Here is a 15,754-nt window from a genome sequence, read left to right on the forward strand (position 1 = left end):
ATAATAATAATAATATCCCCAACTGAGGTCCTCTTCAGCAGAAGTGTCCTATCTTGTTAATCATTGTTCATTACATTTTGAAAAGAACAAATTTTTTTTTTTTTACTGTCCTCCAAGCAAATTTCCTATGCGTTATCCCAAACCTGTTAACCGACTGATTCTAACTTGACCTCCGCTAAATTTTATCCACATATCCCTAACCCTCGCTCACTCTTACCCTTTGCACAGTCCTACTTCTGCACAACCCTCCCTGCAGCAGTATGACCCATATGGGTTTAGGGCTCTTTTTTTTATCAAGATGCTGGTCGTTTCCCCACCGAGGCAGGGCAACCCAAAAGAAAGAAGAAACACTTTCATCATAGTTCACTCCATTACTGTTTTACCAGAGGCGTGCCTACACTACAGTTATCGAACTGCAAAATATCAACGCCCCTCATTCAAGTCCGGCTAACCAGCCTTGAGTCCTGGAGGTGGGAACAACAACAACAACACAGTTTAGCGCTTTATTCCCTTACATAAGATAAGATTTCGTTCGGATTTTTAACCCTGGAGGGTTAGCCACCCAGGATAACCCAAGAAAGTCAGTGCGTCATCGAGGACTGTCTAACTTATTTCCATTGGGGTCCTTAATCTTGTCCCCCAGGATGCGACCCACACCAGTCGACAAACACCCAGGTACCTATTTGCTGCTAGGTGAACAGGACAACAGGTGTAAGGAAACGTGTCGAATGTTTCCACCCGCCGGGACTCGAACCCGGGCCCTCCGTGTGTGAAGCGGGAGCTTTAGCCACCAGGCCACCGGGCCACCCATCTTAACCATAGATCCCAGAATTGTTATATTAATACAATTCCGAAACTAATTTGACCACAAACTAAAAAAATATTAAAAAAAAAAAAATTAAATTTTGAACTGTCATTAATAATCATTAATGAGAACATTAAATCTGAAGGTTATTAAGGGCTCGAGCAACCAAACTTGATCCAAGGGAAGCTTGTTCCAATTCCTTGGATGAAGAGCTCTTCGCCAGCATCAAGGACAAGGTGAAACTCACAATTTTATATATAGTAATTGTGTAGCAGTTAACCTAGCATGACCCAATAATGTTAAGTAACTAATATATAGACTAAGGTCACTAACTACACAAGGTCACTATGCATATAGACAATAAGGTCACTACACAAGGTCACTATGCATATAGACAATAAGGTCACTAACTACACAAGGTCACTATGCATATAGACAATAAGGTCACTACACAAGGTCACTATGCATATAGACAATAAGGTCACTACACAAGGTCACTATGCATATAGACAATAAGGTCACTAACTACACAAGGTCACTATGCATATAGACAATAAGGTCACTAACTACACAAGGTCACTATGCATATAGACAATAAGGTCACTAACTACACAAGGTCACTATGCATATAGACAATAAGGTCACTAACTACACAAGGTCACTATGCATATAGACAATAAGGTCACTAACTACACAAGGTCACTATGCATATAGACAATAAGGTCACTAACTACACAAGGTCACTATGCATATAGACAATAAGGTCACTACACAAGGTCACTATGCATATAGACAATAAGGTCACTAACTACACAAGGTCACTATGCATATAGACAATAAGGTCACTAACTTCACAAGGTCACTATGCATATAGACAATAAGGTCACTAACTACACAAGGTCACTATGCATATAGACAATAAGGTCACTAACTACACAAGGTCACTATGCATATAGACAATAAGGTCACTACACAAGGTCACTATGCATATAGACAATAAGGTCACTAACTACACAAGGTCACTATGCATATAGACAATAAGGTCACTAACTACACAAGGTCACTATGCATATAGACAATAAGGTCACTACACAAGGTCACTATGCATATAGACAATAAGGTCACTAACTACACAAGGTCACTATGCATATAGACAATAAGGTCACTAACTTCACAAGGTCACTATGCATATAGACAATAAGGTCACTAACTACACAAGGTCACTATGCATATAGACAATAAGGTCACTAACTACACAAGGTCACTATGCATATAGACAATAAGGTCACTAACTACACAAGGTCACTATGCATATAGACAATAAGGTCACTAACTACACAAGGTCACTATGCATATAGACAATAAGGTCACTAACTACACAAGGTCACTATGCATATAGACAATAAGGTCACTAACTACACAAGGTCACTGCATATAGACAAGGTCACTAACTACACAAGGTCACTATGCATATAGACAATAAGGTCACTACACAAGGGCACTATGCATATAGACAATAAGGTCACTACACAAGGTCACTATGCATATAGACAATAAGGTCACTATGCATATAGACAATAAGGTCACTACACAAGGTCACTATGCATATAGACAATAAGGTCACTACACAAGGTCACTATGCATATAGACAATAAGGTCACTATGCATATAGACAATAAGGTCACTACACAAGGTCACTATGCATATAGACAATAAGGTCACTACACAAGGTCACTATGCATATAGACAATAAGGTCACTACACAAGGTCACTATGCATATAGACAATAAGGTCACTACACAAGGTCACTATGCATATAGACAATAAGGTCACTATGCATATAGACAATAAGGTCACTATGCATATAGACAATAAGGTCACTAAATACACAAGGTCACTATGCATATAGACAATAAGGTCACTACACAAGGTCACTATGCATATAGACAATAAGGTCACTACACAAGGTCACTATGCATATAGACAATAAGGTCACTACACAAGGTCACTATGCATATAGACAATAAGGTCACTACACAAGGTCACTATGCATATAGACAATAAGGTCACTACACAAGGTCACTATGCATATAGACAATAAGGTCACTACACAAGGTCACTATGCATATAGACAATAAGGTCACTACACAAGGTCACTATGCATATAGACAATAAGGTCACTATGCATATAGACAATAAGGTCACTATGCATATAGACAATAAGGTCACTACACAAGGTCACTATGCATATAGACAATAAGGTCACTACACAAGGTCACTATGCATATAGACAATAAGGTCACTACACAAGGTCACTATGCATATAGACAATAAGGTCACTATGCATATAGACAATAAGGTCACTATGCATATAGACAATAAGGTCACTATGCATATAGACAATAAGGTCACTATGCATATAGACAATAAGGTCACTACACAAGGTCACTATGCATATAGACAATAAGGTCACTACACAAGGTCACTATGCATATAGACAATAAGGTCACTAACTACACAAGGTCACTATGCATATAGACAAGGTCACTAACTACACAAGGTCACTATGCATATAGACAATAAGGTCACTAACTACACAAGGTCACTATGCATATAGACAATAAGGTCACTAACTACACAAGGTCACTATGCATATAGACAAGGTCACTAACTACACAAGGTCACTATGCATATAGACAATAAGGTCACTATGCATATAGACAAAGTCACTAACTATATAGTTAAGGTCAGTATATAGACAGTAAGGTCACTTAACATTTTATACAGTATTAAGTACACAGAAAGCCACTAGGATGGCTCAACATTCTAGGCAGACTAATACTAACACACTTCTTAAAACTAGACGTAGGTTATGGAGTGGTCAATTCTAATTATTCATTTTTTTACTTTATTACTAAAGCAAGGTAGCCAGAAATGTCATAATTAACAAGATTTACAGTAGTGAGGTTGAAAAAAAAAAAAATATTATTGAGAGTCCTAGACTTATGAATGTGTCGAGAATCTTCTGTAATGTGTATATTATCAATATTGTATTGCATATATTAATATTATACGCAATACAAAAGGTCCCCAACATGTTTAAGTCGAGGACTTACTGTACTCGGAGGTCGTACCTGATACAAATGTCCGAGCTTAGAGTTGAGCCAGTATAACAACCAGGTAGCGGGTACCAGGAGTCTCTCCACCAGGGCAGTCAACAGGATGAACGTCATGGGGATCCCTATTATAGCGTAGATGATGCAGAAGATCTTGCCGCCTTCGGAGAGAGGATGAACGTGACCGTAACCTGTTGGTGTGGAAACTAATAATAATAATCATATTTATTTTTACAAGTACACTATAGAACTTAGTACATAATATATCCAACTTAGTACATGATACAACTTAGATGGAGCTTCCATTAAATAGTTTTAAAAATAATGCATTTTTCCAATTCTGTCCTGAAATTGGCACATCTATTTCACCGATGCTGACTATTTCACACAAGCAATTATATATATACACACACACACGATACATACGCTCACAATACACACACACACAGTACATCAGGTTGTGATGGCTGTGTTGGCCTCTAACAACAACAGCCTGATTGATCAGGTGCTCAGTAAGGAAGCTTGGCCGAAGGCTGGGCTGCTAGGGTAGAAAAGCCTGTAAAAACCATCATTGGAAACGACCAACACGGCTAAAGTCCTCTCATTAACCTGCTGGAATTCCACGGGCAGACTGTATTTACCTAGGATTTTAAGAAAGCTTTTGCAAGTGTTTCCTGGTATTCTACAAAGATGAGTTACCTGGAGTTTACCTGGAGAGAGTTCCGGGGGTCAACGCCCCCGCGGCCCGGTCTGTGACCAGGCCTCCTGGTGGATCAGAGCCTGATCAACCAGGCTGTTGCTGCTGGCTGCACGCAAACCAATGTACGAGCCACAGCCCGGCTGGTCAGGAACTGACTTTAGATGCTTGTCCAGTGCCAGCTTGAAGACTGCCAGGGGTCTGTTAGTAATCCCCCTTATGTGTGCTGGGAGGCAGTTGAACAGTCTCGGGCCCCTGACACTTATTGTATGGTCTCTTAACGTGCTAGTGACACCCCTGCTTTTCATTGGGGGGATGGTGCATCGTCTGCCAAGTCTTTTGCTTTCGTAGCGAGTGATTTTCGTGTGCAAGTTCGGTACTAGTCCCTCTAGGATTTTCCAGGTGTATATAATCATGTATCTCTCCCTCCTGCGTTCCAGGGAATACAGGTTTAGGAACCTCAAGCGCTCCCAGTAATTGAGGTGTTTTATCTCCGTTATGCGCGCCGTGAAAGTTCTCTGTACATTTTCTAGGTCGGCAATTTCACCTGCCTTGAAAGGTGCTGTTAGTGTGCAGCAATATTCCAGCCTAGATAGAACAAGTGACCTGAAGAGTGTCATCATGGGCTTGGCCTCCCTAGTTTTGAAGGTTCTCATTATCCATCCTGTCATTTTTCTAGCAGATGCGATTGATACAATGTTATGGTCCTTGAAGGCGAGATCCTCCGACATGATCACTCCCAGGTCTTTGACATTGGTGTTTCGCTCTATTTTGTGGCCAGAATTTGTTTTGTACTCTGATGAAGATTTAATTTCCTCATGTTTACCATATCTGAGTAATTGAAATTTCTCATCGTTGAACTTCATATTGTTTTCTGCAGCCCACTGAAAGATTTGGTTGATGTCCGCCTGGAGCCTTGCAGTGTCTGCAATGGAAGACACTGTCATGCAGATTCGGGTGTCATCTGCAAAGGAAGACACGGTGCTGTGGCTGACATCCTTGTCTATGTCGGATATGAGGATGAGGAACAAGATGGGAGCGAGTACTGTGCCTTGTGGAACAGAGCTTTTCACCGTAGCTGCCTCGGACTTTACTCTGTTGACGACTACTCTCTGTGTTCTGTTAGTGAGGAAATTATAGATCCATCGACCGACTTTTCCTGTTATTCCTTTAGCACACATTTTGTGCGCTATTACGCCATGGTCACACTTGTTGAAGGCTTTTGCAAAGTCTGTATATATTACATCTGCATTCTTTTTGTCTTCTAGTGCATTTAGGACCTTGTCGTAGTGATCCAATAGTTGAGACAGACAGGAGCGACCTGTTCTAAACCCATGTTGCCCTGGGTTGTGTAACTGATGGGTTTCTAGATGGGTGGTGATCTTGCTTCTTAGGACCCTTTCAAAGATTTTTATGATATGGGATGTTAGTGCTATCGGTCTGTGGTTATGAGAGTGCTGGAGATGGCCGCCTGGCTGACAGACAGAGGGATAAATATACATAAGGTAATAAATGGACATCAAAGATGATAGACAGATGCAACTAATGTAACATTTTAGCGTGGCTACGTTTTGCTCTCCAGGAACTTTGTCAAGGTGTAGCAGCTTAAAGCTCCTGGAGAGCAAAAAATTGCCACAATAAATGTCACATTACTTGCATCGGTGTCCATTTACCAAACATTGTTGGAACTTCTACCATTACAGTGGACTCTTGAATTTCATCATTCCTTTTCTGTACGTAAAACTATAATTATTCTCTATAAAATATATTTTTTGGTTAATATTTTTGGGTGTTTGGAATGGATTATTTCTTATGGGAAATATTAACAAAAAATACAATTTAGAGAGAATAACTAGAGTTTTACATATAGAAAAGGGATGACGAAATTCAAGGGTCTACTGTATTGTGAAAGATTAGATAAACATTATTTTGAACCTGCAACACGGGTAAGAGGACATTGTGGGTTTTTTTAAACAAGACGTGGCTTAGCGCTTCTTGATTATAATAATAATTTAAACAAGAGGCCACTTTGTAAACCAAGGAATATGTAGAGAAGGGGACACTAAATTTTTTTCTTTGCAGACTGGTAGACCAATGGAATACATCATGATGTAGTAAGTGCTAGTGCATTAGAAAATTTAGAAAATCAATGATAAGAGGACACGACAAGCACAGCTCCATAACTGGAGCTACAAATGTATACTAGAGAGTTGAGGGTGGATGGGATGGATATTGCTTTGTTTGGAAGGTTTTTCAGGAAAGTCTGGTTGCAAGAGTAGTGTCAGTCTTCTGCTTAGTGGATGGAGGATCCAACCTCCATCACTCCTAGTGTTGTATGACCCACACGCTGATGGAGGATCCAGCCTCCACCACTTCTTGTGTTGTATGACCCACACACTGATGGAGGATCCAGCCTCCACCACTCCTAGTGTTGTATGACCCACACACTGATGGAGGATCCAGCCTCCACCACTTCTTGTGTTGTATGACCCACACACTGATGGAGGATCCAGCCTCCACCACTCCTAGTGTTGTATGACCCACATACTGATGGAGGATCCAGCCTCCACCACTTCTTGTGTTGTATGACCCACACACTGATGGAGGATCCAGCCTCCACCACTTCTTGTGTTGTATGACCCACACACTGATGGAGGATCCAGCCTCCACCACTCCTAGTGTTGTATGACCCACATACTGATGGAGGATCCAGCCTCCACCACTTCTTGTGTTGTATGACCCACACACTGATGGAGGATCCAGCCTCCACCACTTCTTGTGTTGTATGACCCACACACTGATGGAGGATCCAGCCTCCACCACTCCTAGTGTTGTATGACCCACATACTGATGGAGGATCCAGCCTCCACCACTCCTAGTGTTGTATGACCCACATACTGATGGAGGATCCAGCCTCCATCACTTCTTGTGTTGTATGACCCACACACTGATGGAGGATCCAGCCTCCACCACTTCTTGTGTTGTATGACCCACACACTGATGGAGGATCCAGCCTCCATCACTTCTTGTGTTGTATGACCCACACACTGATGGAGGATCCAGCCTCCATCACTTCTTGTGTTGTATGACCCACACACTGATGGAGGATCCAGCCTCCATCACTTCTTGTGTTGAATGACCTACATGGAGTATACCTGGAGAGGGTTTTGGGGCTCAACGCCACTGCGGTCTGGTTCGAGACCAGGCCATGTGGTGGATCAGGGTCTGATCAACCAGGCTGTTACTACTGGCTGCACATAACCCATTGTATGAACCACAGCCCAGCTAATCAGGTACTGACTTTAGGTGCCTGTCCAGCACCTTCTTGAAGATAGCCAGGGATCTATTGGTAATCCCCCTTATGTATGCTGGGAGGCAGTTGAACAGTCTTGGGCCCCTGACACTTACTGTGTTGTCTCTTAGTGTACCTGTGGCACCTTTGCTTTTCATTGGGGGAATGTTGCATCTCCTGCAGAGTCTTTTGCTTTTGCAAGTTTAGTGACCCAGTACCTCACAGAAATATAACTATGCTGCACATATTCTAAAAGCAGGCAGGAGTGACAGTTTCAAGGAATTAAGAAAGCGAAAGACGAGTGCCTAAACAAAACAAAAAGTGACCATAAGAGAGAATAGGATGGGTGAGGGTAAGAAGCGAGGTACTCAAAGGACCAGTACTAGAATCACTACTGTATCTGTTCTATGTTAATCATCTGCCAGAGGGGAAACTAGTCATACGTGTCCTTGTTTGCAGATGACGTCAGGCTAATGAGAATTATAATTACATTTACCAATGGGGAGAGACTCCAGGAGGAATTTAGACAGGTTGTTGTTATGGTTGAATAAGTTGATGCTGGAGTTTAATCCGAACACATGCAAAGTCATACAAATCTGGAAAGAAAAGTTCCTTGGAGTGAGTACAGTAAAATGCCAGAGTTGTACAGCACTGGAGTGACTGGGACAGTGTATGTCAGGTGATGTTACCAAGTTCCGGATAGATACATGGGTATTTAGGGCAATGGAGTATCTGGGGCAGTGTATGTAAGGTGTTGAAAATCTGGAATATGCTACCAACACGTGGATCGACATGTGGGCATTTAGGACATTTTATTGGAGTGAATAAGGTCCCCAGGACCCAAACCATTAGTGTGTATACCCACAGTGTAAGCAAGGACAGTACTCTGGAACCTGAAAACAGAAGCCTTGTAGGTTGATATAACAGTCAATGAATCATTGAATATGTGGCACCAACACAGCTTTACCCTTCAGTAAATATTAAAAATTGTAAAGGTCGATGGTTTGCTACTAGACCAGTATCGAAGCTGATGGCAGAATTGAATAACGCAAAGCAAGTACGTTTAGGTATAGTTACACAAGTACAATTATCATACATATACAATCATAAATAGTTTAACATGTGTGTAAATTACTCATCAGGATGACCCCAAAAAGTCAAAGCGACTTATTTCCATTGGGGTCCTTGAATAACCTTCCTAGTACATACTATTCAATTCTCGATGCACTTTTTCAGTCTCATTTATGAAAAATTTCTGTATGTAGGAGCATCATTTATTAGGGAATCGACTACATAACAGTAACTTCTTCAATCTTCTTTCAAAGCACCGGCAGTATCCCACCGAGGCGGGGTGCCCCAAAACAAAAAAATGAAAGTTTCTTTTAAATTTAGTAATGTATACAGGAGAAGTGGTCATTAGCCCCTTGCTCCCGGCATTTTAGTCGCCTCTTATGACATGCATGACTTAGAGAAAGGATTCTAACCCACTTTCCCATGGAGGAGCAAATATTTTAGGCTTGACAAATGAGTGGAAATGGTTGTGTGTGTAGACCAGCCTAGCATGGGTCAGTAGGCCTACTGTAGTAGTAAAAAACCATACCGCGAGTGTGGTTTGAACCTGCGGTACGGTTTGAACCCATGGTGTGGTTTCTTTGTAATCATGTCGCTACTGTAGTTAAAGCTGCCCTATGTGTAATTGTGATAAAATTAACGAGAAGTTATCCGTAGTTGTGATAACTGAATAATTTACATATAATGTTGTTAATTATACTAGAGGTTGCCTATAATTGTAATGATAGTACTGAAGGGAGAAGACATTGGGTTTGGCAATGGTAAACACTTGCCTGTTACCTATGGTAATTATGATGGTAATCAGAAGGTGTTACCTATGGTAGTTACAGTGGTAATCAGAGGATGGCGTTACCTATGGTAGTTACGATGGTGCTGGAGAAGAAGAAACTCTGTCCAAACGACCAGTTAGGTTCACTAGTGACGTTCTTGGCAGCAGACACACCACGGTTGTTGGCGCTGATTATTTCCACTATGAGCTCCTCCAGGTCGGAATCTGTGGATCAGGAACACTCTTTGAAAGACAGACCAGCGAGTCAATACCTTGGAACAATATTGGAACAATACAGAAACGTCACTGGAACAATTCATGTACAACATCATTGCTGAATTAACAAATAATCTACAGTATCATAGCTGAATTAACAAATAATCCGTAATATCATGGCTGGAACAATTCATGAATAACCCACAAAACTGCAACTGGAACAATTTCTAAGATAGATTAGGTAAATTAATTTTATATCATGTAAAACTGAGAATTTAAAAAATTGAAGTGAGGTTGCTTGCCACAGGTATTTCTTCAATCGGACATTCTGCATTGCACGAATCATAAATCAATATTTTTTTTTAAATGTGTGCTGAATGTAAATGATTAAAATTGATGTAGTACCATAGCAACCCAGCTCATGAATGTGGTCGAAGGCACCCCTCTTTAATCTCAGTTTAAGTGGCTAGACCACTTACCCTTCCTTACCTCTCTCTTCCTGGGGTAAGTGGCTGTTAAACTGTCAAGCTGATACAACGCACACTGGCACAATGATAAGCTTTATTAAGAAAGCTCGGAATGGAAACCAAGCTCCTTTTTTTTTAAGTATGTATAGTAAACTTTACAATAAAGCTCCCCAATGGATACAAGTCACTGAGACACCTCTCTCTCTTTTGTATATTTAAGAAATACTACTTAGCAATCTATACAGAAGGTGGTCCTGCTATTACAGCAAGCTAGGTTCCAGGCTAGTATCTATAATTAGTAAATAGTCTTTAAACATCAGTATTAGTCTGCCAGAAATACCATGATAGTGGTTTTTGTACCTAACAATATTGAATTACATGTAACTATATTATCTCTGTACTGCATTAAAGAAAATATTTAAATTTTGAGTTTTTTTTGGGTTATCCTGGTAGGTAATTTACATACATATTACTATGTATGATAATTGTACGTAAGTGTACCTGTACCTAAATAATCTTACTTTTGTAATTGTATTGGCAAAGGTTTACTCAAAATTTAATAGCACATACAGTGGACCCCCGACTTACGATATTATTTCATTCCAGAAGTATGTTCAGGTGCCAGTACTGACCGAATTTGTTCCCATAAGGAATATTGTGAAGTAGATTAGTCCATTTCAGACCCCCAAACATACACATACAAACGCACTTACATAAATACACTTACATAATTGGTCACATTGGGAGGTGATCATAAAGCGGGGGTCCACTGTACTATGAAGGCCTCTCATGTGTTATTTTAGATGTCTTTTTCAACCACCTTAACAAAAATCACACAATATAAAAGACTTTTCTATGTGCTATTCTATTATGAATTTTTTTTCAGTCACATTTGCAAAAAAATTTTTAATTTTGTCTGTCGTTAAATTACAACATCACTGATTTTTTTTTTGGGGGGGGGGGTTATCCTGGGGGTTGATTTACACTGATAATTGTACTCGTGTCAACCTGTGCCTAAATAAACTTACGCTACTTATAAAGCTCCTCTTCACAATGGGTTTATGAAAAAATATATTAAAAAAATTATAAAATTAAAAAACAAAAAATTGAATATAGAACACGGAAAGGCCTTTAGAGTATATGCGTACACGAGTACGGGAAATCAACTATCAATTCACAAAATATAAATCACAGTTTTAGGATGTCCCATAGCTGGGTTGGTAGCGCACTCAGCTCTCTCACATTGAAGTCCGGGGGTCGATCCCCGGTACGGCTGGAAAACATTAGGAAGTGTTTCCTTAAGACACCTGCTGTCCATGTTTGCCTAGCAGTAAGTAGGTACCTGGGTGTTAGTGGACTGGTGTGGGTGGCATCTTGGGACAAAATTGACATATTTGTGGGAAATGCTATGCCTAACAAGGGACTTTCTACATATACTCTCTCCTCACTTAGCGATGTACTCGCTTACCGACTGCTCGGATTTACGACGGGCTCTCTGACCAGTATGCATGCCTAAATAATGAATATTAGAGCTGATTTCCTCTATTCTGTTTATTACAATGTACAGTACACTATTGTATAAACATTTAAAAATATAACAGAAATGTTATAAATGGTGCAAAAGTGACATTAAAACAATATCAAAGATGGTTGACACAAACCCACTACCATTATAGTATGCTCCTTGCTTAGTGACAAATTTGGTTACCGATGTGGTCTTAGGAATAAAACTTTGTCGTTAAGTGAGGAGAGACTGTAGAAGTATGTCACTGATGTCATCTATGGTCTGTATAAGTTGTATCATATACAGTAGAATTTAGTAGTGCCATTTCTGTATGCAAAACTATTTTTATCTATAAAACGTATTTTTTTTTAATATTTCCCATAGGAAATAATGTAAATCCAATTAAACCATTCCAGACACCCAAAAATATTAACAAAAAATACATTTTATAGATGGAAATAAATGGTATAAAATACCGACACAATGGAAATATAAGCACTATATGCAGTATAATGTGATCCTTTATTGACTACGTTTTGCCCACACAGTGGGTTCTGTTTGTGACTTGAAAAAGCCCACTGTGTGGGCGAAACGTAGTCAATAAAGGATCACATTATACTGCATATGTGTTTATATTTCCACATTTTATAGATAATAAAAATAGTTTTGCATACAGAAATGGCACTACTAAATTCGAGGGTCCACTGTACTTGTAGAAATAAAGATACTATACTGCTGTATTTATAGAAGAATTTACCGTGTGTGGCTGTACACACCCACGCTCACCATAAACTTTCTATAGCATTGAAAAAACTTGATCTCAAATTATATTCAGATATACACAAATACAGTTAAATAGATTATCATATAGCAGCATATGTGTAGAGAACCTGGGATAACCCAATAAAGTCAAAGTGACTTATTTCCATTAGGGTCCTGCCTAAATCCCTTCCTATCTATCGGCATCATGCCAGTTCTGTGAGAAATAGATAGAATTAAATACTTAGATTTTTTTACTGGAGAGATGAGGTAATGAGGAAAAATGGAGAAATGAGAGAAGACAGGAATGAGAGATGCTAGAAGAGATTTACTTAAGAGATTATAGAGTGAGAAATATTAGAGAGACAGGAGGGTGAAAGAAATTAAAGACAAAAAAAGGATAGGAATGTGAGAAACGAGTAAGAAAGATAAAAACATGAGAGAGATGAAAGAAACGTAAGAGATGAGAAAGAACAACAGATAAGAGTAAAATTTAACTTATAATAAAACATCTTTACCTGCCACACAGGAATGTGACTTAAGAAAATCATTTCTCAGATTCCTAATTTTCTTAATATTGGCCATCTCTAAGGGGCCCTCAATTCGAGAGAAGAGGAGGGCCCCCACGAACAGGTATGCCCAGTAGATCACAACATAGATGCACAATAACAGCTCAACTTTCAAACCACGGGGCAGGATGGAGCTGCAACAATCCTGTCTATTGATAGACCTCTCGCCGATAGACTGGTAGCTGATGCGGGCGTAGGATGTCCTCTGGTTACACATCATCATTTTGTAGAGTCCTGTGGTTTACTGTACACCTGTACACTGCCAGTGATATCACGGTGTTATCCGAGGTTGAAACTCGTACCAGACCTGTATAAATCGGGTTTAACTCATACCAAACATGTACAACTCTGGTTTAACACATACCAGACTTGTAAATACAGCACTTCAAGGTGTACCAGATATGTACAAATCCAGTTTGTGTCCTTTACAGGCCTAAACGTGTTTGTAGTTAAGAGTGGTAATTGATTTGTTAGTAAATTACTGTTATTAATGTTTTTAAAGGGAAGGGACGAAAATATGAGTGTGTCAGGATTTGTTAGCAAAGATTGAAGTGCCTCTCACTAACTGTGGTGACAGAGGGTTGATGGAGGCAGTAGAGGTGCTGGAGTCAATACCGAAGGCAGTAGCGGCATCTGGAGTCACCGAGGTCAAAGACGGAGTCACCGAGGTCAAAGACGGAGTCACCGAGGCCAAAGACGGAGTCACCGAGGCCAAAGACGGAGTCACCGAGGCCAAAGACGGAGTCACCGAGGCCAAAGACGGAGTCACCGAGGCCAAAGACGGAGTCACCGAGGCCAAAGACGGAGTCACCGAGGCCAAAGACGGAGTCACCGAGGCCAAAGACGGAGTCACCGAGGCCAAAGACGGAGTCACCGAGGCCAAAGACGGAGTCACCGAGGCCAAAGACGGAGGCAGTAGAGATAAATGGAGGCAGCGAGGTCAATACTGGAAGCAGTAGAAGCATCCACAGGTTGTAAGGTCAACTCCAGGGAAAGCAGAGGTTGTAAAGCAACACTGGTAGGGCAGCACACAGCAATAAAGACGACCAACACAAGATACAAACACTGGTAGGGCAGCACACAGCAATAAAGACGACCAACACAAGATACAAACACTGGTAGGGCAGCACACAGCAATAAAGACGACCAACACAAGATACAAACACTGGTAGGGCAGCACACAGCAATAAAGACGACCAACACAAGATACAAACACTGGTAGGACAGCACACAGCAATAAAGACGACCAACACAAGATACAAACACTGGTAGGGCAGCACACAGCAATAAAGACGACCAACACAAGATACAAACACTGGTAGGACAGCACACAACAATAAAGACGACCAACACAAGATACAAACACTGGTAGGACAGCACACAACAATAAAGACGACCAACACAAGATACAAACACTGGTAGGACAGCACACAACAATAAAGACGACCAACACAAGATACAAACACTGGTAGGACAGCACACAACAATAAAGACGACCAACACAAGATACAAACACTGGTAGGACAGCACACAACAATAAAGACGACCAACACAAGATACAAACACTGGTAGGACAGCACACAACAATAAAGACGACCAACACAAGATACAAACACTGGTAGGACAGCACACAACAATAAAGACGACCAACACAAGATACAAACACTGGTAGGACAGCACACAACAATAAAGACGACCAACACAAGATACAAACACTGGTAGGGCAGCACACAGCAATAAAGACGACCAACACAAGATACAAACACTGGTAGGACAGCACACAACAATAAAGACGACCAACACAAGATACAAACACTGGTAGGACAGCACACAGCAATAAAGACGACCAACACAAGATACAAACACTGGTAGGGCAGCACACAGCAATAAAGACGACCAACACAAGATACAAACACTGGTAGGACAGCACACAACAATAAAGACAACCAACACAAGATACAAACACTCGCCTCAACACAACTGTCAATTATAAAAAGAGCAAAATAAATGGCTGAAATTGCATTGTATATTTAATCGTTTTATTTTATTCTCAAAGTGTAAATTTGAGGACTGTGATGAGCGGGGTCCCACAAGGGTTAGTTCTAGGAGTTAGTTTAATATGTTTATTATGCACCCCATACCCATCCTGTGGGTGGTAGTCAAAAGATTACAGAGGTACATAATTGGTCCAGGGACTGGACTCCAAAGTTTTGATAGCTGAACTAGTTACAAAGGTAATGAACTAGATCTGGTCATAATCATGACCAAGTTACAAAGGTAATACCAATGCTATTTTTGATATATGTGAACGACATGATGGAAGGAATAGACTCTGAAGTGTCCCTGTTCGCAGATGATGTGAAGTTCATGAGAAGAATTAAATCGGATGAGGATGAGTCAGGACTACAAAGAGACCTGGACAGGCTGGACATGTGGTTTAGTAACTGGCTTCTCGAATTCAACCCTGCCAAATGCAAAGTCATGAAGAT

General features: G+C 40.5%; 1 protein-coding gene across 5 annotated transcripts in view; it reads right to left on the minus strand.

The window, feature by feature from the left end:
* Nucleotides 1-15,754, minus strand: part of LOC128700977 (potassium channel subfamily K member 6-like) — a 57,633-nt gene that overhangs the window by 18,943 nt on the left and 22,936 nt on the right. For all 5 annotated transcript variants that reach the window (XM_070079902.1, XM_070079898.1, XM_070079900.1 and 2 more), the window contains exons 2-4: nt 13,215-13,572; nt 9,835-9,975; nt 3,940-4,112 (exon numbers count right to left, since the gene is read on the minus strand). In XM_070079902.1, coding sequence (XP_069936003.1) covers nt 3,940-4,112; nt 9,835-9,975; nt 13,215-13,488 — 588 coding nt within the window. In that variant the 5' untranslated portion in view covers nt 13,489-13,572. The remainder of the gene's footprint in view (nt 1-3,939; nt 4,113-9,834; nt 9,976-13,214; nt 13,573-15,754) is intronic.

The sequence above is a fragment of the Cherax quadricarinatus genome, unplaced genomic scaffold (genome assembly GCF_038502225.1).
Source record: "Cherax quadricarinatus isolate ZL_2023a unplaced genomic scaffold, ASM3850222v1 Contig37, whole genome shotgun sequence".
NCBI lineage: Eukaryota > Metazoa > Arthropoda > Malacostraca > Decapoda > Parastacidae > Cherax > Cherax quadricarinatus.